This window comes from Gallus gallus, chromosome 1 (genome assembly GCF_016699485.2).
Source record: "Gallus gallus isolate bGalGal1 chromosome 1, bGalGal1.mat.broiler.GRCg7b, whole genome shotgun sequence".
NCBI classification, from domain to species: Eukaryota; Metazoa; Chordata; class Aves; order Galliformes; family Phasianidae; genus Gallus; species Gallus gallus.
Genome location: NC_052532.1, coordinates 60,132,439 through 60,158,077, shown reverse-complemented (window position 1 = coordinate 60,158,077; position 25,639 = coordinate 60,132,439). Strand labels below are relative to the sequence as shown.

Here is a 25,639-nt window from a genome sequence, read left to right as displayed (position 1 = left end):
GCGTGCGCACACGGCGGCACGCGCTTGGCACGGCACGTGGGCTCCTTCCCCAGCGTGCAGTGTGGGCAGAGAAGCTCAGGCCGGCCCTGCTGCATGCCAGCAAGGTGCAAGGGAAGGAGCTGCAGTATGGAGGGCTCAGCCTTTCGCTGTCCCCCTTTCCTCTCCGCCTCACCGCACGGGTGAATTGCGCGTTGGGCAAGATTATTTCTCCCTGGTCTCCTCTGGATCTGGTCCTTCGGGGGCCCCATGCACGGAGCTAACTGATGAGAGCTCGGCAGTGGCCACAGAGGGCTGTCCCCGAGGCCAGCAGGGAGCCATGATGCTCAGCAGCCCTTGGGAGCACAGCCTTGGTGTGTCAGCCGTGCGCCTGCGCGCACCAACGGAGCCCGGGGACGTGGGAGGGGGCCGAGGCAAAGAAGACATTGGCGCACAAGTGACATATCTCAATATAATTTCTAAAACTCTATTATAATCGAACAGATAAAATACCTCTGATCTATTTCTGTTGGTTTGTTACAAAATAGCCGTTTGGACTCTTAGCTAGGTGTGACCACACCACTTTCCCCAAAGGAAGCTTTTCTCAGTGATATTTACAGCAGAAAACAGGTACAGACAGACAGGTGCTTTCAACAGCCTACACACAGGTAACACGTCTGTTGGTAACTTCGTTGTTGGTTTTTTTAAAGACACATTCAGATGGGGTGGTGACTAGTGCTGAAGAGCTGGGTGACTCCGAAGCTGCTGTCCCAGGCAGGGCTGTGGGGAGCGGGCAGGACGCGGACAGCTCGAGCTCACAAACACAGTCCCGGAGCCCACGCGGGCACAGTGAGGCGGCGGTGGGGGGAGGCAGGACCTGCTCAGCAGCTCTCAGTTCAAAGCAGAGACTCTTCCCAAGCAGCAGCTTGCTGGATATAGGGCTCAGATTTGTTTCGGAAACCTCACCAACACGTGCAGGTAGTCGCAGGTTAAGCCTTCTGAAAAACATACAACCGAACTCTTCCGGCTCAGAGGCCCTCGAACGCTTCCCAAATCTTGGAGTACTTTTTGTGAAGAAGACTGAGTATTGGTGAAAAGCTGCCTGTGGACCATGCTCACAACTTTCATCTACAGGGATGTGTGAAAACACAAGCAGTGCTTTGCAGGTCTTGCAGGAAACACTGACTGCTGCTACCACAGTGGCCCAGTCTATAGCATTAAAAGCACAACAGCAGCAGACAAACACTGCATTAAACCCAGCTTGTTTGTGCTAAGCCTGATCCTACTGCCAGATTTTTCCCACCCCTTTGCTCTTGCTATAAGCAAATCAATTTCACTGGACCTGCTCCAGCGTGAGCCAAGAGAGAATCATGACAGTGATGGTTTGCATAACACAGCTGTGAGACCTCATTAACACCTTGCTCTGTTCCACCTTCCAGCACGGCCACCTTCCTGCCCGGCCACTGAGCACCAGACGCTTGCTGCAGAATGCTCTGTCTTGGCTTTCTCCTTTCTCCTCCCCTCCTTCTTTAACACAGAAGGATAAGAACTCAGCAGCAAAAAGCCACCATTCTTTAGGGTTGACCTAACCTCTGCGGCGTCTTCCTGCCTGATCCCAACACCTGAAGGGTTGTGCCAGCTTCACCATCGGAATCACCGCAGCCAACAGCTGGCGATTTTTCTTTGGTGAGCTGCAGTGCACGTTTTGTCCTTCATGAGGCTGTCACTGAGGCTGTCACTGACATGCTTGTTCTTGTCTGCGCCCCGTCAGCAACTAGTTTGTGTGCAAGGGTGTCTACTCACAGCACTACGTCTACACTGCGTCTGTGTCTGCGCTCGCACGTGGGAGGGCTGTGGAAGCAGACAACACAATAGATCAGATGAGGTGCTGACATGCTTTAAGGTGCTTGTCGTCCTTCTAGACCAACCTTCAAAGGAAAAACAATCCGTATTTTGAAGTGAAGTCCGAAGGGCTCAGCTACACAGTAGAACTTAGGGCAACCTGTTCCACCTGACCCTGAAATGAAGCGGTTTGGTATCTCTCTGGCCAACCCCAACAGAAGATGCGAGAAGCAAAGGTTCTCTCTGCTTCTCTGCCCGAAGCTGGAGGCCAGCAGCAGCCTTTGCAGGGTCAGGAAAGCGGATCCGCCTTGCCCTGAGAGACGGTTGTGCCGCAGGTATTTTGGCACTTCAGCTAATTCACATCCGCCCTTCACCCAGCATTACGGAGGGAGTCTCACGGAAGCTTCCTGCCTTCTTCTTCTTTTTTTTTTTTTTACATTCTTGTTGCTTTCCCAATCAATTATTAAAGCAGCAAATCTCTCTTGTAGGAACTTCATAGGCGTTGTAAATATTTTATCCCAAAAAAATTATTTCATCAAGTACCTTAAGGTTTTTGTTGTTGTCACTTCGTGTTAAATGTCAAGTAAAGCCTAATTTATTTAACACACACACACACGCACGCACACATACAGACCTGCAGTGGTTCATTGCACTCTGGGAAAAAAATAAACAACTGAGTGCTGCCATTCCTCTCAGGCAAGGAAGCGACTGCTGGGAGGCCAGGGCAGTGCCACTACCTCTTGGATACCCCCTTGTACCTCAGCAGGAAGCAGAATAGGGCAGCCACACGTTGCGTTGGCCAGCCAGGGGCAAATGCCACACGTAATGACCTTAGTGGTCTTTTCCAACACCTGTGATTTGGTGATTCTATAAGCTTTCCCATGAAGCTGCAGGTGGGTCGGGTGAGGTTACAGCTGCTGTCTCGTGGCGTAGTGCCACCTGGGATGGATCCAGCAGCAGACCAGGGCAGCCGTGTCTCACAGCAGGATGCAGTCTGAGGGACTGAGCCCTGCCTGGAGCCATGTGCCGATAAAGTGGGCAAGGACCTTTCAAGGGACTGGCTCAGAAAGGTGGAGCATCCTTGTTGTCCCTGGAGGTTGAGTAGGAGAAAGCTTCTCTGGTCTGAAGGGAGACTGAGCTTGTACTAAGGGCTTTCTACCAAATCTTTCAGTCTTCTGCTTCCACGGGCCTCCCTGAGGCTATGCCTGTTTGTTCCCGATCAATACATCTGCTACTGCATGTAAAAGCATCAGTCTGGTGCCCATCTCCAGACAGCTAAGTAAACAACCAAGACAGGTCTGTTGGCAGATCTGGGTGTAGGGGTCAGGCTCAGAAACCAGCAGACCTGGAGCCGAGCAGGCCGCTGCCCTGCAGGACTGGCCAGCACAGGGCAGTCTTCACCACAGCCCTTCCCTGCTTCCTTAACCCCAGCTGGGTGTACGTTCAGGTCACAGAAATGAATTCTTTCATCTGAGTGCTTCAGCAGAGCCAAGGGACATCCAAAGATCACTGGTGGGGGGCAGGCCCTAATGCATTCTTTCACTGGTAATAAGCCCCAGAGGTGAGAATCCTGGAGTGTTGCTGCTGTGTGGATTTTACCATACAAAGAAGTGAAAAATATATTTCCTGCATGTCTTCACCATCCCTTTTCCCTGACATTTTGCACATCTACACTACTGCCAACACTCCTCACCTCTCCTCACCCAACCAACAGCCGGTGCTCATCCCTCAAACTCGTTCAGGAAAGAAGACCATTTCTTTCTTTCCCTATTAAAATAAAAATAAGGGCCCTAAAAGGCGTACTGTCCTATTTTAAAATCCTAAAGTTGATCTTCTTAAGCCTCGAAGGGAGATAGAATGAGTGAGTGAAACCAAAGCCTTTAAGCTAATTAATACCTTCCCCTCCCTACTGCTCAAAAAGATTTCTTTTTTTTCTAAAAATACAGCCGTAGCTCATTTTTAATGCTGTCTTCTTTCACATCAATGTCCCCAATAAAGAAGAGAAGCTGAGCTGTCATCTCTATCTCAAGATCTTCCCCTCCCCTCACTTTGAAGCTGGGATAGAGAGGAAGAGAGGAGAAGGGGCCTTGGTGTGCAGCTTTTCTATGGGAAGGGCTGAGGGAGGCAATGGCATAGCCAGGCAAGAGATACAGATGGCAGCTCATGTGAGTGGGCTCCAAAAAGCCTTTTCCCCCTAGCACAGGAGGAAGAGCCCAAGTGAAGGAACCATCCACCCCCAGGAGGTGAACATAACACTTAGATTTGCTTTCAAAGTGCATAAAAGCAGATGGGAAGGAAACACAAAACCAGCTAGAATGAGAAAAGCAGAGGTGGGTCTGTTTCTTGCTAGAAAAGACAATCTTCTTGTGTGTGTGTGTGTTTTGAGGTGGGAGGTCACCTCTTGGTGCCATCTCTTTGGAAAACTGCGCATCCATCCCAGGGGAGATCCCTGGGCTCAATCTCTCCCTTCTGCTCTCTCAGAACTGCTTAGTGTTTCCTTTAGTAAGCATGCACCATACATACTCTACCATACAGGTGTATTTACACATGATGTGGTCTGCTAGGTCTCAGCAGAGGTCTCTGGTACAATGCTCCAACATAACAGAAACAAAGAGTTTTGGTGTTCAGAATGAGGCCATCTTTGCGTTGTACTTCAGCTTAGGACAGTCTCTCCTCCTCTCAAGCTCTCTTCCATTCTTGCACTCCCTCGCCTGGAACCAGCTGCTGCAAGGAGATAATACTTGAAGAGCGATGAGGAGAAAGCATGGCAAGTGGAACAGGCTCTCAGCTCCAGCTTAGCAGGCAGCAGCAGTGGTGGCAGGGGGAACTCCATCCCTGGGAGTGCCCCAGCATCTTTCCTTGGCACGGGTGAGTCAGTTTCTCTCTGAGGCTGGCGAAGTTTCAGGGTGGGTATAAACCTATGGCCAGGTAAATGCAAGGCAGGAAAGAAGATCAAGGAGTAGCAAACGGAAGACACAGTGCCTAGAAAGCAGCAGGTCATCAAGCCTCTCAGGAACAGGGCAGCAAAGTGCTACGTGGGGATGGCATGAGCACAGGGGGCCAGCGGGGCTGGCAGGGTGGGAGGATATGTAAGCGTGTAGGTTGGCAGGTTCTACAGATGGCTCTTCATGATTAGCATCATCTTGAGGGGAGACAGGGTAAGAGTTAGCTCTTTTTTTTTCTTTTCTTTTTCTTTTACTAAAAAATAAATCACAAACTAGATCTCTGTAGGCAGAAAGGGTCCCAGGGAGGCGGTGGGGCTGGGAAGCGGGGGAGTCTGTGCTGTTCTGGTGCTGGTGGTGTGGCTACACGAGGCTCCGCGAGCCACTGGAGTACCTGCGCCTCTGAAGCAGGGAGCTGGGGGGGCAATACTGATGGGGGTGGTTGTAGGGAGGAGGTGGAGGTGGCAGGGGAGGCTGATGGACCAGCTTCATGGGGGTCCCGGGGAGCCCACTGCCCACACCGCGCCAGGGGGTGGAGGTGCAGGAATCGGAGGTGACGTAGCGTGTCAGAGTCTGGTTGAGGGCCGGCTCCATTCGAGCGAGGCACGGCTTGTCCAAGACAATGACTTTGACAATCTGCTGGCACTGTACAAGTGTCCCCGCCGAGGCGGGGTGTGAGGGCACCAGTGCTGTCTCCAGCCGTTCCCGTGGCATGTTAAGACGCATGCTGGGCTGCATTCCACTCTCGGGCCCCAGGGCGGAGTTGTGCTGGTACGTTTGAAGCCTGTTGTGAATTGACACCTATTTTAGAAACAGTCAAAGAAGCATTAAATGTTACAAGACTTTTCCCATCTGCTGCTACTGGCTGCCCTGAACCCCCACCACCAGTCAGCCTCACATGCATGGAACCCTCCCCCCCTTGAAAAAACAGAACAGGCACAAGCCCTGGCTGCATCCCTCTCTCCCGGCAGCCCCATCATCCTATCTAGGCCTTGGTGCCCCTGTCCTTTCCATCGCATCAAAGGCGGCAGGCCTGGTGTTCCCAAATGCAGTGCAACTTTGATTATCCAAACAGCATAGGGAACACAAATCAACTCAATGAGTGGAGGCATCCATAAATTCTCGTGGTAATGAATAGACCTCAGCGGTCATGCCTTTGTCCCCAGCAGCAAAACGAGGGGGCAAAAGGGAAAACTGGGTAGCAAGGTTTCAGATAATCGAGGTTGTACATTTCTGCAAAAATGATGGTAGCTGAATCTGAGATAGAGAGACTCAAGCCTTTTCCAGCTCCCTGCCTTTCCGAGTATGAAGGTACACCACATGACTGGCTAATCTGTTTACAAAGGAAAAAAGCAGAAATCTGACATACTCTAGCAAAAGGCAGCTCCCTCTGATCCATTTGATGGTTTGTCAGTGAAAGGAAATGATTTTCAAAAAAGAAAAAAGAAAGAAAAAAATGTCCGTCTAGCTCATACAATGATAAAAGAAATTCATGATGAAATGGCAGCAGATTAGATAATCTCAAAGAAATGGAAATGCTCCTCTGCTGGCAGAGTATTACGTGGGCAATGGGAAGGGGGCGGGGGGAGGAGAAGGAGGAGGTCATCAGGGTCCCCACAGAGAGATGCTGACAATAGAGTCACTCAAATAAGAGAGCTCACTGAGACCAGCTTGAAAAGAGAGCTGGTCTGGACTAGAGATCCCTGAGGGGGAAGCACAGCAGTAAAATGGTGCTTCCTGGATGGTGACCAAAGTCATAGTTCCTCCTGGCAAGGACGTGGGCTGATGGAGTCACCAGAGCACAGCAAGGTTGTTGTTGAATGTCAGTCAAATGACAAATCCTGGGCAGGATACTACTGCTTGGAGGCTGGTACAGCACTTTCAGCAAGGCAGGGGTACAGATGGGCAGATTGGGCAGTGGGGGTGCCCTGATGGTCTGAACGTTGGGCAGCAGAGCCAGCAACCATGAAGGAGGAGCTGTGGAGTGACCAAGCTTCCCACCATGCTGGAACAAGGATGAGCTGTTTGTCCCTACCCAAGCATGGAGGTTGCTCAGGTCCGCTATGCAGCAGGACTGTGTCAGTACTTATTCAGGCAGTGAAACATACCTTTGGAAAAACTGGTTATTGGGCCATGAAGTGCTGGTGACATTAAAATACGTGGAAGTCATTCTCCACAAGAAAACACAATGCCCAAAAGAAATTGGAAGTTGGCTGGGAGAGGCACCTTGTCCAGACAGGGGGTGTCTGCAGGAAAATGGGTGTTCTTCAAGGAACATCAGTGACACCCACTCCCCACAGAGAAGCTGAACTCCTCAAACAAGTATACTACGACAAGAAGGAAAAGAAGTGCCCTGGAAAAGGGCAAATTCAGTAAAATGGAGATATTCCAGACATGGAAAATGTAGGAAGTAGTAAATAAGATTTTCAGTGTGAAGACAGCATTTTTCTGTTTCCTTACAGGCAGCGGGAGCATGGGTGTCTGTGAAGAAACAGACAACCCATGGGTGCTAGACATCCCTGCAAAGATAGAAGCATACAGGACAGCCAAGCTCCCTATCTAGGAAGGTGAAGCTCTGGGGAAAGTCTCTGATATAAAAAGGCCATGCTTAATCCCCTTCAAGGGGGATGGAGCGACAGCTGCAGAGGTTATGCAGGAAAGCTGTGCTGCAGGGGAATTCGCATGTGATGCTGCATGGAGTTAGCATGTCAGGGAAGTCTTTAGTGGGGTTCTCAGTCTCCCCATAAGCAGTGGGGTGGGTTAGTCTACAGCGTTTGGGAGCTTGGTCCATGAGGGATGTTACAGTTATAAAAACGGATTGAAAATGCTTTGAAGTTTAGTTTGGATTTGAAAGTTGTATTACCCGTCCTAGCAGTAACTTTTAATTGTATCTCTGGAAATTGGTAAAATTGTCAGTCTGGCTGGGGAGGCATTGATTAATACCTGAGAAAAGAAACAACAGAGAATGTGAGAAGAGCTGAAGTGAGAGAGAATTACTTACCTCAGCTGCTCCGCACTCTACTTACCTCCACTGTGCTGTCCGAGACCTTCTCCCCCAAATCCTTCTTGCCTTTAAAACAAAAGAAAAGATCTCACTCAGGAGGTCTGTTCCTCAAGTAAAAAGCTGGCCCACATAGGGGGGACTGGAAAGCTAAAGGAAGAGGTACAAGGCCCAGTAAGACTCTCGACTGCAAGATAAATTGAATTCCTCTTTCAATCCATCAGCTGCATGGCGGTGTAGGGGAGACCCTTTTGGGGTCCTATTTTTAGGTCTTGATGTTGAAGTGAGTTGGTAGCCTCTCATCAGTGCACTTGTTTTTGGCTGGCATGCAAGAACACAAAGCTTCTACAGAGAAGCTGGCATTGCAGAAGTGGCAGGAAAGACTCTGGAGGAAATATATAGTGCCATTACTATGTTGCATTAGTTTGAGGAAGGAAAAGTGGGCCATGCTGGTTCAAGAGAAGTTGGCTGACTCTTTACCTGTTGGTGAGCTCTGCTTGGACTGTGGTTCTATCTGGGCTCCATTGCTCCGTAGTGAGAGAGTCTTTGCCCCTTGCTGTTTCTCCAGCTCCCCTGCAAGACAGATGTGTGGCAGTGAGTGAGAAGAGGGATGCAGATAAGAACCAGGGTATACTGAAGGACTAACATGGGAAGTCAGCAAGAATTAATGGAAGAATATGACAAGAGTCTGTCAAGAAAGGAAGGAGAGAGGAACAGCTAAGAGAAACAAAAACTGGAGAGGACTTGATATATGGAGGACCTTACATAAGACCTCTGTGTATGACCTGCATTTATAAAGAATAGGTTACTGCTGCACGGAAGGGGTACCACTGATGCTGAGCTACTTGGGCTTGTCAGTTTATACATGGGAACACTATTAAGGTCTACTTGGACCTTACTCAGTGTAAGACGGGCCCCAGAATGACATGGTACAGACTGCTTTTCTCCCAGAAGTCCCCAGAGTGAGAGGACAATTCTGCTATGACTATCATCTATCCTGTACTTCCCAGATATCTACAGATAGTATTTGCACACTCAGAGGTGTATGAGATGGAGAAGTCTTCTGGGTCTGATAGTCTAAGCTTCTCTACTTCAGTCTATTGTCTCATGCACTCTAATTGATAAGGACCATAAGTAGTTCTTCCCTTTCTCCTGCTGGTGAGTGCTCACAAAACCTGGCTGCCTTTTTACTCTATTAGTGAACACAACAACAATCCTGGGAAGACTTCTGCAACTCATCCTCTTTGTCACTCTTCCTGAAGAACCCACTGCTTTTACATTTTCTCCCCTGTATACACATGGAGTGTGATGGCATCAGAGTCTGAATTGTATTAGAAGTCCTTACATTCAATACGTATCTGCTCCAGCTCTGTCACTTCTGCTATTGACTCTTTCAAATCTTCCACAAATTTCTGCATTTCCTCGGCTCCCAGAGCACAGAAGTGCAGTACCTGTTTCTTCTCTGAGCCCGAAACTGGAGTCACCAGTGTGATGCCATGGGGGTAATCTGTGAATAAGATGTGTCAAAATAACAGAGAGGCATTAGGGTTTCTTGCTGGAGAAGTCTGCTTTCCTGTCTTTCCAGGACAGAGAATTTCAGTCCAGAGGAACTTAAGAGTTTGTCACACTGCAAGTTGTAAGAATCTGCAGCATTGCAGCACTCCGAGGGAACAGAATGGCCAAGGTACAGCCACAAGGCAAGTTACCACCACTACCATAGTGGTGCCATGGTCAAAAACCTCTAGCTCTTCATTATAGTTAATATAATGTCAACGCTAAGAACCTGAGCACAGAGACGAGACTATAAAGCCCTCCTGAATCTGCAGAGGAGTTAACAGTATATATGATGCCAACAATACTTTTTCTCCTGTGGGAGCTGCAGCCTGAGAAGTTGGCTCCTGGACTCAGAGCCATTAATATCCTCAGATACAGGACTTCTCTCCAGTCCCTACTTCCACCAGCAGGGAACATAGCTGCAGTGTCAGCACAGCATGGGTAGGGAGCTCATCATGCTGTGCAGAGAGTGCGGTAAAGATAAGGGTGTGGGTTTGAAGGTCTCTGCTTAGTAGTCCCCAAAAGGCAAAACACTCTGTCAGAAACGAAAATGAAAAGAAATGCCCGAGAGTGAAAAGAGCACAACAAAAGGCTTTATGATTTAAAGATCAGGATGTGTGCATGGAGGAGGTGGCTGCAGATTCAGCCAACAGAAGCTGGAGAACAAAGGTATGCAGAGAACTTGTTAAGCTTGTGTCTGGACTTTCTCTGTCTTTTGGCCGTTGAAAAGTGGCTTCTGTCTCTTTTCTCCTTCCCCCTCTTCTTCGTCTACATTTAGTTTCTTTCTTCACCTGTCATGCTTTCTCTTCTCGACTGCTCCTGTATGTCTTCCCCACACTCTTCATTAGCAATCCTTACCAAACAAGTCAAAGAACCAACCTGCTGTTTTCTGCCAACCCTTAGCTCCCTCTGTTTGTGTCCCAGTTCTATTTCCCCACCCTGTGTCTTGTCTCATCTGTTAAGATCACAAGTTCTTTCAGACATCTGCTTTTCTGTCTCTGCAGAGTATACATAAAAGGACGCCTTTGCCAGCACTCCAGGATAGTCGTCATACCCCTGAAAGTGGATCCCAGCTCCAACAGTGTGTCCTGGGAATGCCCAGTTATAAGTGGCTCTTTTGTACATTCAGAAACGTGAAAAGCACTGTGTGCTATGGAGGGTAGGGAACTGATATGATGACCCACGCTGTCCATAGGGCAGAGCAAGGATGTAAGAAACTCAGTGTAGCCTCAGTACTGCTACAGTGTTCCTTCGTTGCATCATATTCTGCCGGTGCTCACAAAACCCTCAGTAGGCATAAGCCATGCTTGCCTGAGACCACTGTGCATCCCCTTTGCCTTTGCCAGCAGGAAGCCTGCCTGTTTCTGGAATTCCTCCACCACGCAACCAGCTTCAATCATGACACATCATGGCTCTATTCCCAGACCATCAAGGTCAGGCTGACTAGGGCTGGCCTCTCGCCATGCTTTGGTGGGTGCTGTTCCAAGGGCTCTGCTTCAATCTCAGGAATCTCAGCACAGCACAGCACATCATACTGCAGGAAGGCAGCAGCAGCACCTGGGTTTTTATCAGTGTCAGAGGTGGGTGTTGTGACTTTGGACACAACTGGAGAGGGGCTTAAGGCGACAGCAGCAGTTTTGTCAGTGAGGTTCTCCTGCTGTTGGATCCTGAGAGCTAAGTGACTTGCACCTTAGGATCAATTACCTCATTCCTCCAGATTAGTGCCTTCCCTGCCACCATGACAAGTCAACTCACTTTAGTGAGCTTAAGATCAGCCCTCCTGCCCATGTTTAGACCAACAGAGAGATCAGAAGCCTCTTCTCATCACACTGTACTTGCACAGTAGCGTCCTCAGCACCAAGCATGTTTTTTTCTCCCCTCTCAATTTAACCCTGATAGAATCCCCACTCTCATGAAAGATCTCACTGGGCTATGCAGCCTCCTTTCTTCTCCTTTTCCATGCCAAACCCCTTCAGGCAACCAAGGAGAATCAGACTTACATTCATTCTCAAAGAGATGGAACTGCATGCCCAGCAGGCCAACAGACTTGCAAAATGTATAGGTCGAGGAGCTTTTCTTCTTGGGGCAAAGCTTGAGGATCTGTTGGAGGAACAGACACATCATTGGGCAAGGTGCTGGTGAACAGTGAAGTGAGAACAATACAAACTACTCAAAGCATAAAAGAAAATGATTTTTACAAGCTGTGTTAATTGTACATGGCATGAACACTTGGTAACTGACACCTCTTAGCCCAGAAAACTGTCTGGCACACTGGACTTGCAGCAACACTTTGAAATTCTGTATGTGTAGCCCTGGGCCCCCTCAGGTTCTGATCCCCAGGAATACTGGGGATGACTGTTGGATGCCCATATTTCTGACTTTGCAAGGATAATTCTGTTAACTAAATATCCTAGGTCTGGGAACCAGAGTACGTGTGCATGCTGTGTTGCCCTTGCTCCCTCAGCACTAGTCTTCATAGATCTCACTTATCACAAGGGATGAAGGGCTAGCAAGGAATAGACCCTCTCCCCAGGTTCACAAATGGTTGCAGAGGAATAGGTGAGGAAAGTTCTCTTGTCCTCTGGGACAAAATGGCTTGGCTTTGGCCTTACTTTTGCAACATCCACAGTTTCCTTTTGCCATTAAACTCAGGCGTTTTCTGCCTAAAGCAGAATATCCCTCTTGACTGCATCCTCCCTGTCTCAGCAAACCTGAGTTCACCCTTGTAACTGCATGAACTCAGCTGCAAGATCCCTTGAGCAGGACACTTTTTAAAGAACTGCATGCATTTCAGGCTCCACTAGGTAGCACCTACTTTTCTGCAGCCTCTGCAATAGTAAAAGGTAGTGGTTTTAACATGTCTGGCAGGAAACTTTTAAAGTGCATGGCATTGCTCTGCCTACCACAGTACAAACAGCCAAATAAATGTACTTGGCTCTCACAGAATGAACCTCCCTGGTAGCACAGAGATGAGAGATAGCAATGACATTACTTGGCTGAGGGACATGACAGTTTGTCTTTTCAAGGGTCAGAGGAGTTTTAGGTTTGGTGTGTTGTTAACAAGGAAGGATCCACAGCTGTGTCTTGCAGTGCTGATGGATCAGGAGATGGTCTGTCCCTAGAACAGGGGAAATTGATGTTGTGGACTGCTTTTATATTTCTTTACAGACACTCAGGCTAGTTTTATCACTGCAGTGCCTAAATGCCAAAGCACACTCACCACTAGCAGGTCATTGAAGAGAAAAACTTCCCTCTGGTGAGCTGCTTGCTTCTGCACTTTGTTCACATCAGTCACTTCATACAAGCGGCTGCAGCAGACCAATCGGCGATGGGGCACAGAGAGAACCTGCAGAAGATCCACAAGAGTGTGTGGGGGTCATGGGAAGGTGCCAGTAAGTTTCACCAGCACTCTTAACTTACACAACCCTGCCAGGTGACAGTGGCACAAGAAGGTTCTGGCCACTCTGCCTACTCTAATCATTTCTTCACAACCACTCCTCACCATAGAATCATAGAATTACTCAGGTTGGAAGGGACCTCAAAGATCATCAAGTCCAACTGCAGCCTAACCATACTACCCTAACTCTAACAACCCTCCGCTAAATCATATCTCTGAGCACCACATCCAAACGGCTCTCAAACACATCCAGGGACGGTGACTCAACCACCTCCCTGGGGAGCCTATTCCAGTGCTTAACCACCCTTTCTGTAAAGAAGTGCTTCCTAACCTCCAACCTAAACTTGCCTTGGCGCATTGTGATCAATCATCCTGCTGGTCCCATAACAAAGAGAGCCTTCGTGACTTGGATAGATCAGGGGAGCAGAACAGTCTGTAGGCAAGCCACTTGTTCACATATCCTATCTTCATATACCTCTGTCTACAAGTCACTGAGTGACTGTTCATCCTTTCTCAGCCCACTGGACTGAGCTTCCTGGGCAGGCTCTGCATTTGGGAGGCCTTGTAACCTTCCCTATAACTTTGCCTTTCACACCCTACAACCTCAAAAGGCCTGAAAATTCAGAGCACTGCAGAGCTATCACTGAAGTATTGGCAGGCAGGATCTGCATTGGCAAGTAGGACCTCCGATGAGATTCTTGGGCACTACTGCACTGGATAAAGCAAACTCCGGCCAAGTAAATCCCAAAGAATTAAGAAACAAAGAGATAGCAAGTGAGAATGTGTTTGGAGAAAAATGCAAGCAATGGAAGCATTATGAAAGAAGAGGGCAGGAGAGGAAAATGGCAGAAAAGGGGGACAGTGGTGGAGGTGGGTGTGAAAAGGATGAGTAGGTGCCAGCAGGGTTATGGGTGCTCACCGTTTTCATTCCAACTATAGACTTCTCCACCTTGGTGACATAAGTCACATGGTCCTCATTGGATTTTAGTTCTTTCTGCTGGATCCTCTCATAGATCCCCACCACCAGCTCCCGTGGGATGTCAGCACCATCATCCACTCCTGCAAAACACGGAAAATGTTGAGTAGACTAAGCAGGGAGAACAGGAAAGGGAAGAACTGTCATCCCTGACAGGCAGCTACTGCCTCTGCTCAGTGCAATGCTGAGAAGACAGAAAGGGAATAGATTTTTTTTGCTTTAGAGTGTCTTTCTTGGTCTAGCACACAGAATGCACTAGCAGCAGAGACAGTCACATCTAAGACCAATGCTGAAGATTTCATTATTCCATTGCTCTGCATGGTGGCTTCTTTCCATATGTTCCCTAAGGTTTTATAGCCACAATTTCACATTCATATTCCTTGGGCCACTCAGTAGCAACCCCTGCATTGATCTCATATTATTAGAAGTGCTAGGCGTAGAGGATATCTGCAATGCGATCCAGCTTCTACTCCTGCCAATGCAAGCCTCAGATCTCCTATTTACTTGGTAACCTTCAACATTTTCTTTCTGTGATGTCTCCTACGCATAATACTTCCTTGCTGTTTTATCTGTGATTTCTCTGTCTGGGGTCTGTCCCCTTCCTCATTTGTATTTGCTTAGCTAATTCTCCAAATTTTGCTATTTGACTCTTGACGAGCCTGGCAGAAAAGTTCTCCTTCCCCCGCCCCTGAACCAAACACCCCAAATCAAATTGCCAGCCCTTCCTCCTACACTGAATTTCTTCAATCATTTTACACTGGTTTTCTCTGCTTTCCTTCCAAGCTCCCTGGTCTGAGGCAAACTATGCTGCAGCTGGGGAATTGCTTAGGAATGGAGAGGCATTGTCCTCTTCTGGCTTTCTTCTTCATGACCTTGCAAACACTGCCTGAATTCTCTGCATCTTTTTATAAACACAGTCCCACAGAGCTCCTGATCTGTGTGTTGGGCTGAAGGTGAGCCTGGAATGAACTGTCTCTCCTTGTCTGCAGCTTGGTCCTCACGTTGGCTGAATTCATTGTGATGTGAACTGATGGTGAAAGTTAACATTAATAAATAAAAAAGAAAGAAAAAAAACCTTTTGGGTTAGTTCTATCTGCCATGACACCAAAGGGGTTGCTGGCAGAAAATAACTTGGAAGAGGGTCTTGGTGTCACATTATCGCACTCTGAAGTGGATGGCAGACTGGGGAAGGTGCAGGAGACTGGGACAACACTGTCTGAACAGCCATAAGGACAAGAAAACGAGTAGGAGCCCACAGAAGTTCAGGCTCTAGATGGAGATTTACACTGGGAAAATTTTGAAGGAACTTACTGCAGATTTGCAGTAAGAAACACTTGGAAGATGACTGACCTAGGAGTGAGCATGGCTGGGAAATTGGACTTTGTCTAGACATCGTGTCAAAAAGGCAAAACAATACTGAGCTGCATTAGCAGATCTGAAAATAAGGAGGAGGCGGTGGTTCTACCTATGAGTATGTTGTGACCACATCTGAAGAAATGCTTTTAACAACCTATTACTGAGATAAGGAAGGACCTTGAAAAGTAGAAGAAAATTGATTTGGGGAACTGATGTATTAGAAATAGCTAAGAGGTAATACATGCATGAACTCTGTCAGGCTTACAGTTACTGCAAGCAATTGCAAGCAATTAAGAAAAAGAAGATTTAGCCTGAATAGAAGAAAAATGTGTCCATATATTTAAAGCAATGAGGAAGGAAAGGGCTTGTTTAACATAATTGAACAGGGTCTAGGAAGGATGGAGATGAACAACAGAAAAATGTAACACAATGGACTGCTTCCAAACAGTGAAAACCATTAAAAGATGAAACCATCTCTCAAGGAAAATGGTTAGTTTGTGAAAAGGCTGGACAGCCTTCTGCAGAGGACAAAGCAGAGATTTTCCCCTTCCCCAGCAAGGTAGAGGACATTTCAAAGCACTCTCCTCCAAATCTGGCTTACAGAGAGCACCAGAAGCCCTGGAGAAAGGCAGCTTTGCTAGGTTTTTGCTGCCTTCACCTGGGCAGGATTTAGAGAAGCAAGAGGGAAAAAAAAAAAAAAAAAAAGCCAAGTGGGATGCTCACCTCTCAGATTGCGAATGAAGTCCTCCAGCATCATCTTCCTGTCAGGCTTGATGTTGGGGCTGTACATGTCCGTGTTGAGGAGGATGATCGCAAAGGCCAAGATGAAGATGGTGTCTGGGTTGTGAAACTGCTGGACCACATCTGGATTACACATGCAGTACCTCTGGCTGCAGCAGGAGGGATGCACATACTTAACATAGAACATTGGAGTCCTCTGCTCAAGGGTAGCAATGACTTCCTCATGCATGGGTCAAATTCCTCCTTCCACTCCAGCTCTCACACAAATGAGAAGGAACTGCTAGCACTCTGAAGGCCAATTTACCACCAACAGCTGAAACTGGCCACTAAAACTTCAGCTTTCTTGTTCTCAGAAGCCAAAAGAGCAAATAACAGTAGATAGACTACCCAACCTAGGGTCACTATGCAATGGTAATATCAGTACCTACTCCAGTCTGTATTGCTAAAGATTCCTCTGGATACAACAAGGGAACAACCCAGCACACCTGCAAGCCCCAGTGCTGCTTTTTCTGTCAGCCATCAATGAACAAGGAGTCCCTTGCTGGCAAATATGGCTAGACTCACTCAGACCCTTTGTGCCCTTCATGCTACTGAACATCCATCAAGGATGTGGCTCTGTGGCGGCAGTGGAACAGAGGACTTCAACAACTAGCTTCTTTAGAAGGGATGTCCCTGGCCATTCTTTCCATTCCTGCTGCATGTTTTCTGCCTTGGGTGTGCTCTCTGCTTCCAGCCAGTTGCAGCAGTGTGGCCACAGGGCTCCCTTTCTTACCTGAAGGCCTCAATTAGCCGCTCAACCTTCTGTGCCTCCCCCTGCACACGGATGTGGGCCTGGAATTTCCGCAGCGCTTCATCCAGCTCCATGCCTGAGAAGTCCATCTCGTCCACCACGCAGCTGTGGGAAGGGGACACAGCCTTTGTCAGCACCTCCTCCTGGGCAGGATGCCAGGTTGGCTTCTTCAATGTGGTGCCCAGGCTGAATTTCCAAGGGAGATAATGTGGTACAGGCCCTGAGATAGCACTGTGTTTGTGTTGATATTTTCTACATCTGTACAGTTATAGATATATAGACAACTATAGTGATATAGATATTTAGACTCCTATATACCAATGTGAACACAGATATAAATCCATCTATTTCGGTCTCTTTTATCACCTGGCAATACTTCACACACTGCCCATTCCTAGCTCCCTCCAAGCATGTGCACTTGTTTACTAACATTTATCCATCCTTCTCTTACTACATTCACTGCACTCATCCTCTCCTCACCTTCCATTCAGTCAAGCACGTATCCACATTTGCAACCCAGACATTCTTCTCCACTCTTCATTCCTACCCAAATGCTGCAGCAAAAGCATTCACTACATTTGTAAAGACCAGAGGCCACTCAAAGAAAATGTGAAATGGAAGCTCTTGTACAGAACACTACAACATCAGCTGGCTTGTAACATCAAGCGTTGTTAAAACTCTGTCCATTTAGCCAGACAGCAGGGTCCCCAACACATAATTCTGTTATCCAAACTACTATTCATTTCACACGTTTTTATTCTTTCCACACAAACTTTTCCACTTCCACCATAATTCAGTGCCATGCTGCCCTGTCAGCAAAGAAAATCCTTCACCTCACACACTGGCATTGCTTTCCTTTGATAGTAATACATTGCACACTGGAAATTCATCGCCATCCTCAAATATGGGGATCGCTCCTCTCTTGCTTCTCGTTTATATTCTCATCTTACAGAAGTCCTACTGCTAATCTCAGAAATCTACTACAACCGTTCTTTCTGTCTTCATGGTTAAATCCTCCAGTTCTTATTCTTATCGAATGATATTTTGGTCTTCATTTGTAATGTCAATACCTTCTCTGTGTGGTTCCAGCATATTTTGTTAGCAGACTCCTATCATCTATGTCCAGGTCATCGCTACAAACATTCACCAAAAGGCTAGGCTCAGGAAACTCCTCATAACCTCCTTTAAGTCCACCTTCCTATTTCAGCAGGGTATGTAGGCACTGATGTCTGCATCAGCCAATTCTCTTCCCTGTTCACGATTCCTTTGCTGATATCTTTCCCTTCTACACTCAACTAACCATTTCTCATGTCAAATACTTTGCTGAAGTTTAGAATTATGTTCTGTATGTTCCTTGTCTAGGAAACCAATTATTTATCAAAGAAAGACAGAATTAATCTATTCTCCACTGATTCTAGTATGTACCATTTACCTTCTTCTCTGCTATTATTTTTTCCCATAAATGAATTCTCAAATCTGACATCATATCAGAAAGATGAAGAAATTCGCAGGTGCCAAAATTCCATTTTCTTTAAATTCTTCCTTAAATACAAAGTTACTAGCTTGCTAATGTTCAGTAAAATTGCACCACCTGGACATCACAAATGTATTAAAAATTCAGTGACTTCACATTTTCTGTTACCGTACCCTTTGAGTGCTAATTCTATCTTTCATCCCGTTTATCTCATCTTCTGTATTACATTTCGTTTGGCTTCCCTTTGTAAAAGGTAAACTGATCCCAAATTTAGGGCTGGGAGGAAATTTTCCAAAAGACATCTGGGACTGCATGAGGAATGTAGAGAATGAGTGATGAAGCAAGTAAATTAAAGGGAGAGGGGATTAGCTTCCTTCTGGAATCTCCCAGTTTCTAGGATCATCTGGAAATTTCACCAAAGATGCTTTTGCTAATAAAAGCATATGCTGTAATCAGGTTCTTCTGCTTTCTTTCTGTGATATCCTACAGATTTTGCTATTAGTTTTTTTCTATAGTTCTGCAGTTTGCTGTAGGCTGTTGGGTAGTATTTTGTGAACTAAGCTGTTGAATGTCACAACAGCAGCCTTGCTAGAACAAAAAATTATTGTGTGAATGTCTCAGATGGGTGAGGGATAATATTCAAATGCTCATTTTCCTTCTTGCATTCCCCTGTTGGTTCAAGAGCTGAGATATCATTGCTTAACTGGAGTGACATCCACATAATACATTACCAAAAGCTCTGTCTGAACTTAGGGTGTTCAGTATCTTCTATGGAGTAGTTCTAACCTCAAACAAGAAACATGGACTCCTTCCTTACACAAATTCCAGATAATCAAAGCATAGGAACAACTAGTCAAGAGCAAGGGCAGAGAATCAATGGGGCCGCTCTCACAGGAAATCTTACACAAAATCTTCATTTTCCTCTCCAAGAGGTGGACTGCAGAAACACTCGCAAATTGATTCTGGCAGCAGTGAAAACTCACTCTACTTCCCCTTTCCTTTGTTATTTTTATTTTTCTCATACTTGCACTCACTTGTCCCTTGGGTTGACATCAAGGCATTCTGCTTCTTGGAATTTATCTTTGATAGTAAGAAAAGTTTTTCTCTGGTTAGTCATTATTGTGTTCACAGCTGCAAGCATCTCTGCAGTCTGACTTCTGTTATTATTTTTTAATCCTTTCTGATACATGATGTTTCTCAGCATTGACCCCAATGATTTTGCTATTACTAACTGCTTACAGACGTGTGAAAGCAAGAGTCCTTGCACATACCTTTAGGATCTGCTGAGGTCATCCTAGCAGACCAATCCACCACCATTAAATTGTATCTTCTCCTTCCTCCCTCACTGATAAATCCTTCCCCTTCCACACAGTATGGTCTAACACATCTTTTCTTTCAAGTCTGAATCACAAATAATAAAGTCAATGCTCTTGTCTCTAAGGACAAGTAGAGCAAGTCAGTTGTTTATAGTTCTTTTCAAACTCAAGCAGGTAGAATCATTTCCACACCTTTGCTTCATACTCACTTCAATGTCAACATCACTTTTTCAGACCACCTTTCTGCTGTTATCTGTCACACAGCAACAAAGTGTAATGGAATACTGGGGGAAGGTTCAACCTCTACTGCCATACCACCAACATCCACTTCTGGCATCATGGGTCAACATAATAAAATAGGAGGCATTACTTTCAGAGCAGCCCTCATACTAATGATGTTGCCTATCCAGCTAATCAGAAAAGATTCCCGACATCTGCCACACCATCTACATCCCTGTGCTGGAAAAAGGACCCAGCACAGTAACTAATGCATCAAGCTAATAGAGACTCTGAAATTATCCTTAGGTTGTACTAAAGGACAGAGCAAGATGGAAATTCTCTTGAGATTAGATTCTGTAATGTTTTTGGGAAAACAATATCAGAAATTGCATAGGACTAGCTGAAGAACAGCCTATTTGTAAAAGAACATATGAGCAGTAGCACAACACAAGCTCAAAAACAGAGTAGCAGCTTGGAAATACACCTAAAATCGTAGGTCATTTCAGAGGCTTGTTCCTGACCTGGACAGACGAATCTGAAATGAGCAGCAGGGTTCATCTTTTTTACATTTTATATGTCAGTGTATGGGCCATCCCATGCTCTCAGGGCTGAGGAGGGGCCAGGATGCATGGCATCCCAGGGCAGCATGAGGGAACTGCCTTTGGTTAGCTGTGAGAAGGCTCAGGGAGAATCTGAGTGTTGACTACAGCTGCCTACTGGGAGCATGGGAGATGAAGCCTGGCTTTTCTCGCTGGTGCTCAGTGGTGGAAGGATGAGAAGCTTCAGACTCATGTTGGAGCATGGACAACTGCCAGTTAGGCAAAAGGAAAAGACTGCCACCATGAGGGTGCTCAGACATGGAACCAGTGCCAAGAAAGGCTGGAGGTCTCCATCCTCCCCAGGGTATTCAAATTTAAATAAGCTTGACTGAATGAATCAAACTCACAGAACCCACGATCAATTCTCTAGATGTGTCATCTGCACTAAAGGCCTTCTCAAAATGGTATCAGCCAAAGAAAATCTACAAATTAGATGAGAGGTGACACCTGCCCCCATTAGTCCACTGGACAGCTTAAAGCTTAACAGTTGGTACTACCTCCTGCATCTATACATGGCATGAAAGCAAAACACTGGAAACAACCAGGAAAAATGGACACAATGGGATCACCTGGTACCACGTTAGCACAGGGACAGCAAGCCATCACCAGAAATATGAGTACAACTGGCTTAGCTCTTCGTTCAACAACAGTCTGTACATTTTCTTGGCACATCATTTGTAGTTTAATCACTGCACAGGAAACAAACGTCCCTTTCCTAATTGCCTAATGTTACAAACTGAACACTTCCATGTTGCTAGAGGTGCAGAGGGGTTAGTTGATGGGGGACAGCCAACTGCATAGCTTTGCCTCTGTACCTAAGCTCTCTTTTCAAGATCCCTATTCCAGAGATTGCAGAGATGGAATCTGCCCAAACTACTTATGAAGAGGCACAACTGATATCCATGGAGGGCCTGGTTTCACCTTCAACTGCCCATTCTGTGGTTACGAAGAGAACAGGCTAAGGATAGCAAACCCTACCTGGTCTTATCCTCAGAGTGGAAAACCCCACCTTACCTCACCTCACCAGCCCTCCAATGGATCCTTCCTGCTGTACAGCCACCGAGAGGACATCAGGTCCTCTCCTCCCCACTCCTGTCCTTTGGGGATCAGGGCAGAAGAGATGCCACCTTCTCATGCTCCAAGGGTGGGAGTGAGGGATGGGAAAGGACAGCCTGAGGCAACTCATGAAACTCAACAGTTTTGAATAATTGCATCCTCTCTGGCTGCCTGCGGAGTGTCAGTATGCTTTGTCCCCTCTGCTACTATCAGGCACCAGGATGGCTCCACTCCAGGCATCTGCAGGGTGGTTGAGAACCCCCCTTCCCCAAACCTCTTGGTACATTCTTACAACTGTTTCACAGAAAGAGCCATGGATCCCAGCGCCCAACTGTCATGTTTTGGTCACCACTGGAAACTCAGAATCCCATAGCCATGGCCACCTTCTTTTCCAAGCCCTGTAAATATGAGGACCCTGCATCCAGAATACCAGTCACTGAGACAACACAAGTGGTGTTCTTTCTCCGTGTGAGATACACAAGAAGTTTTCCTTCAAGGACAGAGGATGAAACATCTGCCTTTTGAGAAGAGGCAGCTGGTGGAAAGAGGCGGTGGCATTGAGCCCATGGAGATGGATCCAACTCTAGAGGACATCCTGATGGAAGTGGGTCCACCTCCACTTGGGCAGACCACTCACCATGCCATCATGAAGAGATCATGAAGAGACAAAGGTTACACAGAGATGGCTCCTTGTGTCCAAGGAATAAAACAACAACTGATGTGCATGTGCTATATCTAGTACAAACAGCAGCATGCCTGTGAGATGCCTATTCCTAGACAACCAGGAGGACCGAAGGACAACGAAGCAGGAGTAATCGCCTTACAAAATCTCCTCCTGTTAGGAGGACTTTGGACCTTTGGTTCATGTGGCTGAAGTGAGTGGGAAAGGTGCTGACAACTTGCTCATAAACCAGGTGGTGGCACCTGTATTCATGAGGAGCTTGGTCTGTCCCAATGCATAAAGCAGTTGGGCACCTCATAACTGCAGAGCATTGCATTCATGGTGTCAGGTGATGGAACCAAAGAGTGAGATCCTCTTTGCATCATTTTGCCCCACTGATAAATCCGTAGCGGCTGGGCTGCCTTCTAGGCTTCAAGGCATGATTCCCCCCCAAAAAGTTGGTGGATACAGAGACATCAGGACTATGAGGATTTAACACAGGGCTAAGCATGACAAAGAAAGCCTTGTGGCAAGAGGATTCAGAGAAGGCAGGAAGCAGCTGTATCGTGTGGGGCTGGAATCTGCTTGCCCATGCGTAATGACCTATTTTCCAGCTTTTCCACTCAGGTGACAACGTAGCATGAGCTGGGCTGCAACTAAAAGCATCTGTAATGAACCTGCAGCCCATGCTCAGGGAGGGGACACAGGGAGAGGCAGCGAGGTGGAAAGTTTAAAACAAGACACAGAAATAGTAATAAAAAACATCCCTTTTCTCAGCATCCCTGTGCTCTTTCTGAAGACAAGCCAGGCTTAGGATGTACTGCAGAGGAAGAGATCAGCTCCCTGGGAGGAAGCTGCCCCTGCAGGTGTTAGCTAAGGCCCACAGTAAGAAAAGCAAGCAGAGCTCATTGCTTCCTTGCACAAGCAGGTAGGGGCTTGTGTCCCAGTCCTGCACTTCACACAGCACCTCTTTCTGCCATCCTCATGCTTTCAAGGGGGTGCAGCATTACATGTATTGCCTGATCTCTGGGGTTGCCATGCCTACTTGCCATCCCAGGACTGTTGGTACTTGGGCATAGTGAGAAACTGCTGCCATGCCTTGGGACAGAGCTGTATTCCAAAGTGGAAAGTTGTTTCCTCTCTGGACACTTTGGCCATGCAGGACAAGACCCTGCCTAGCCTTCTTCACCCTCCAGGAGACATTAAGAGCCTCTGTACAAGGGAAATCCATTTCCCTAGGCATCCAAGCAAGTTCAAACTGTACTTTTAGCCCTTGCAGCTTGTCATGGGAAAGTCACTCTTGTTCACAATTCTGATCTGTGCCACAGCTCTGCTTGCAGCAGGAGGTCAGAACTGCCTAACATGTTCTTCTCTCTGTTCTCTGTTTCCATTGCATCATTATCTACTGTTCCTCAGCACAAGCAGCAGCACTGTACTGCTCAAATCCTCCTGTAATACAAGTCCCCTATTGATCCTCTCTAATGTCCTCAGTGAGAAGGGGAAGGTAAGCTAGTTTGGGGCTAACCTGTCAAGTTCACTCCAGCAGTCAGAGGAAGCTAACACTTCTTTAAAGGACAGCCTCTTAGCTGGGTTTCCATCTCTGCTTTTACACTCCTAAGAGCAGCTTTTCTCTCTCTTTGACTTCCCACAAGAGAAAGAGAAGGCACTACTGGCGTGACAGACAGGAGAGCTGCTCACCAACAAGGAAGATGTGTCTAACAGTAACTTACAGGCTAATAGGAACAAGCCCCCAGATCAGCACGCTGTCCCCTCTTCTTCAGTCCCTGCACCTGTCTCTTCTGACAGCAAATGCACCAGGACAGCCACTTCTGCACATCGGAGCCCCACGACCTGAGTACAAACCACCCGACACCAGTAGCATAGCTGACTCAATTCATGGCACCACGCGCATTATCTTGCTCATGAATGAACTATAAATGGAAGCAGTTCCTGAGTCAGAAACAGGTGGAGGGGAACAATGAACAAAAGAGAAGGGAAGGATGAATGAAAGAGAACAAGAGCAACAAATAAGCACGGGGTCAAGAGTGCACACAAACAAATAAACGATGCATCTGAGTTGAGTATGTAATACAAAAGAATAAAGAAAAGATGTAAGAATGATGCTGTACCTCATTAGAAATGTGTGCATTGCCCCTGACTTTTTCAAAGTAACAGTATGATTTTTCTGTCACATTTGACAGGTAGATTTGATGAAAACCGTCCAATACCAGAACAGAGTTTGAATGGACCGGGCTCCCTCTCTACAGCTGTATTTCCTGGACTGACAGATGCTGAAACCCTAGGGCAGGTCCCAGCTTGCTGCAGGCAGGTTGTAGAAGCAGATTCTCATGAGGAGAAGCTGGATCTTACTGTGGGGTGCTGGATCTTTCTGTCAGATGCATAAAATTGGCTACAGATGGGATTTATCCCTGTAACATAAAATGTTTAAAAGCTAGATGTCCAGGCAAAACAGGCACAAAGAAAAACGGCACTCTTGAGGGCTCTGTGTTTCTCCATTGACTAAAGGGATTCCTAAATTGACAGATGACACTAAACTTGGTGGTGGTGGTTAACAGAAGGGGAGATAAATCCTGCTTTTAAAGATTGAAGTCTTGTTTGCAAGAGGAAATGACATATTTCATCTCTCTAACAAAAGAGGAGTGAGCAGTTTAGCGTTATCAAAGGATGAGTGCCAATTACAGTTAGACACTCTCGAAAATCCCCTACTCTCTCCCTCATTCCTCTGGTTAGTGTGTGTAATTACCTTTGAGTTATCCAGATATATTTTCTGGGTTCCAAGAAAAACAGTTAAAGGTTGAAAGACAGAATAAGAGGACGGAAGGGAGAACATAATTTAAGGACTTCTAGTAGTTGGATATGCAGATATGAGAAGGCAAAATAGCAAACCAAAGAGCTTAAGCCTCATATTAAGTTTATCCTCATTCATCCTTCACCATGCATAGGAGGCTTTGCAGCCAGTATGATGCATCACTGGAGTTTTGCACTCACTACATGGGCAGTAAAGAGGGATCTTCTTCACAGCACCAAGCTCAACTGTGCACTTCTGAGCTCCTCTACCTGACTCTAGGAACAGGCAGTGGTTGGCTTGTTCGCCATCTAGCATAGCTCAAATACCCATGGAAGCCAAGAGAAGTTTGCAGAGTATTGACTTATGGCTGGACTTAGAACTGAGTCTGGAATTTATAACCTGGGCGGCTCTACCCAGTATCCAAATGCACAATGGAGCTGGAGACTTTTGCAGATGTTTTAAAAGCTGTCTCATTATTTATTTATGCAGTTGGGTTAATTCGACCTAGCTGCAATTGAAACAATGCTTACAGTACACATTTCTAACACAAGTTTTCACATTGAGTGGAAGCTAAACTAACACAGCAGATGACATCAATAATTGAAATTGCTCTGGGAAGGGATAGGATGGTCCAGGAAGGCTCCAAGGCCGTGTCTGGGATGGGAAGGAACAGAGTTGTCTCCCCCTGCACACAGGCTTATTCACTGCAGGTGGTCAGTGCCTACCAATGGCCATTCTAACCAGGCACTGGAGCTTGTCAGGACCAACAGTGCCAAGGAACTGAAGGGTCACTTGGGCCACAGAAATGAGAGTGCAACTGGGCACGTTATACAAAAGCTATGTAAAGGCTATCCTGATTGCCACATGCTCTCCAGGGAATACCATGTCTCCTAATACTGGCTTGTTAAGCATGGGTATATGTGGGGACTG

General features: G+C 46.7%; 1 protein-coding gene across 6 annotated transcripts in view; it reads right to left on the bottom strand.

The window, feature by feature from the left end:
• Window positions 1-434: 434 nt before the first annotated feature.
• Window positions 435-25,639, bottom strand: part of IQSEC3 (IQ motif and Sec7 domain 3) — a 105,815-nt gene continuing 80,610 nt past the window's right edge. For 3 of the 6 annotated variants that reach the window (XM_015286921.4, XM_004937914.4, XM_040653755.1), the window contains 9 exons: window positions 16,558-16,680; window positions 15,768-15,934; window positions 13,632-13,771; window positions 12,536-12,661; window positions 11,316-11,415; window positions 9,107-9,268; window positions 8,242-8,334; window positions 7,787-7,830; window positions 435-5,561 (listed from right to left, as the gene is read on the bottom strand). In XM_015286921.4, coding sequence (XP_015142407.2) covers window positions 5,124-5,561; window positions 7,787-7,830; window positions 8,242-8,334; window positions 9,107-9,268; window positions 11,316-11,415; window positions 12,536-12,661; window positions 13,632-13,771; window positions 15,768-15,934; window positions 16,558-16,680 — 1,393 coding nt within the window. In that variant the 3' untranslated portion in view covers window positions 435-5,123. Of the gene's footprint in view, window positions 5,562-7,623; window positions 7,704-7,786; window positions 7,831-8,241; window positions 8,335-9,106; window positions 9,269-11,315; window positions 11,416-12,535; window positions 12,662-13,631; window positions 13,772-15,767; window positions 15,935-16,557; window positions 16,681-25,639 lie in introns of all 6 variants that reach the window. The other 3 variants (XM_004937919.5, XM_004937918.5, XM_416377.8) reach the window with 3 other exon arrangements.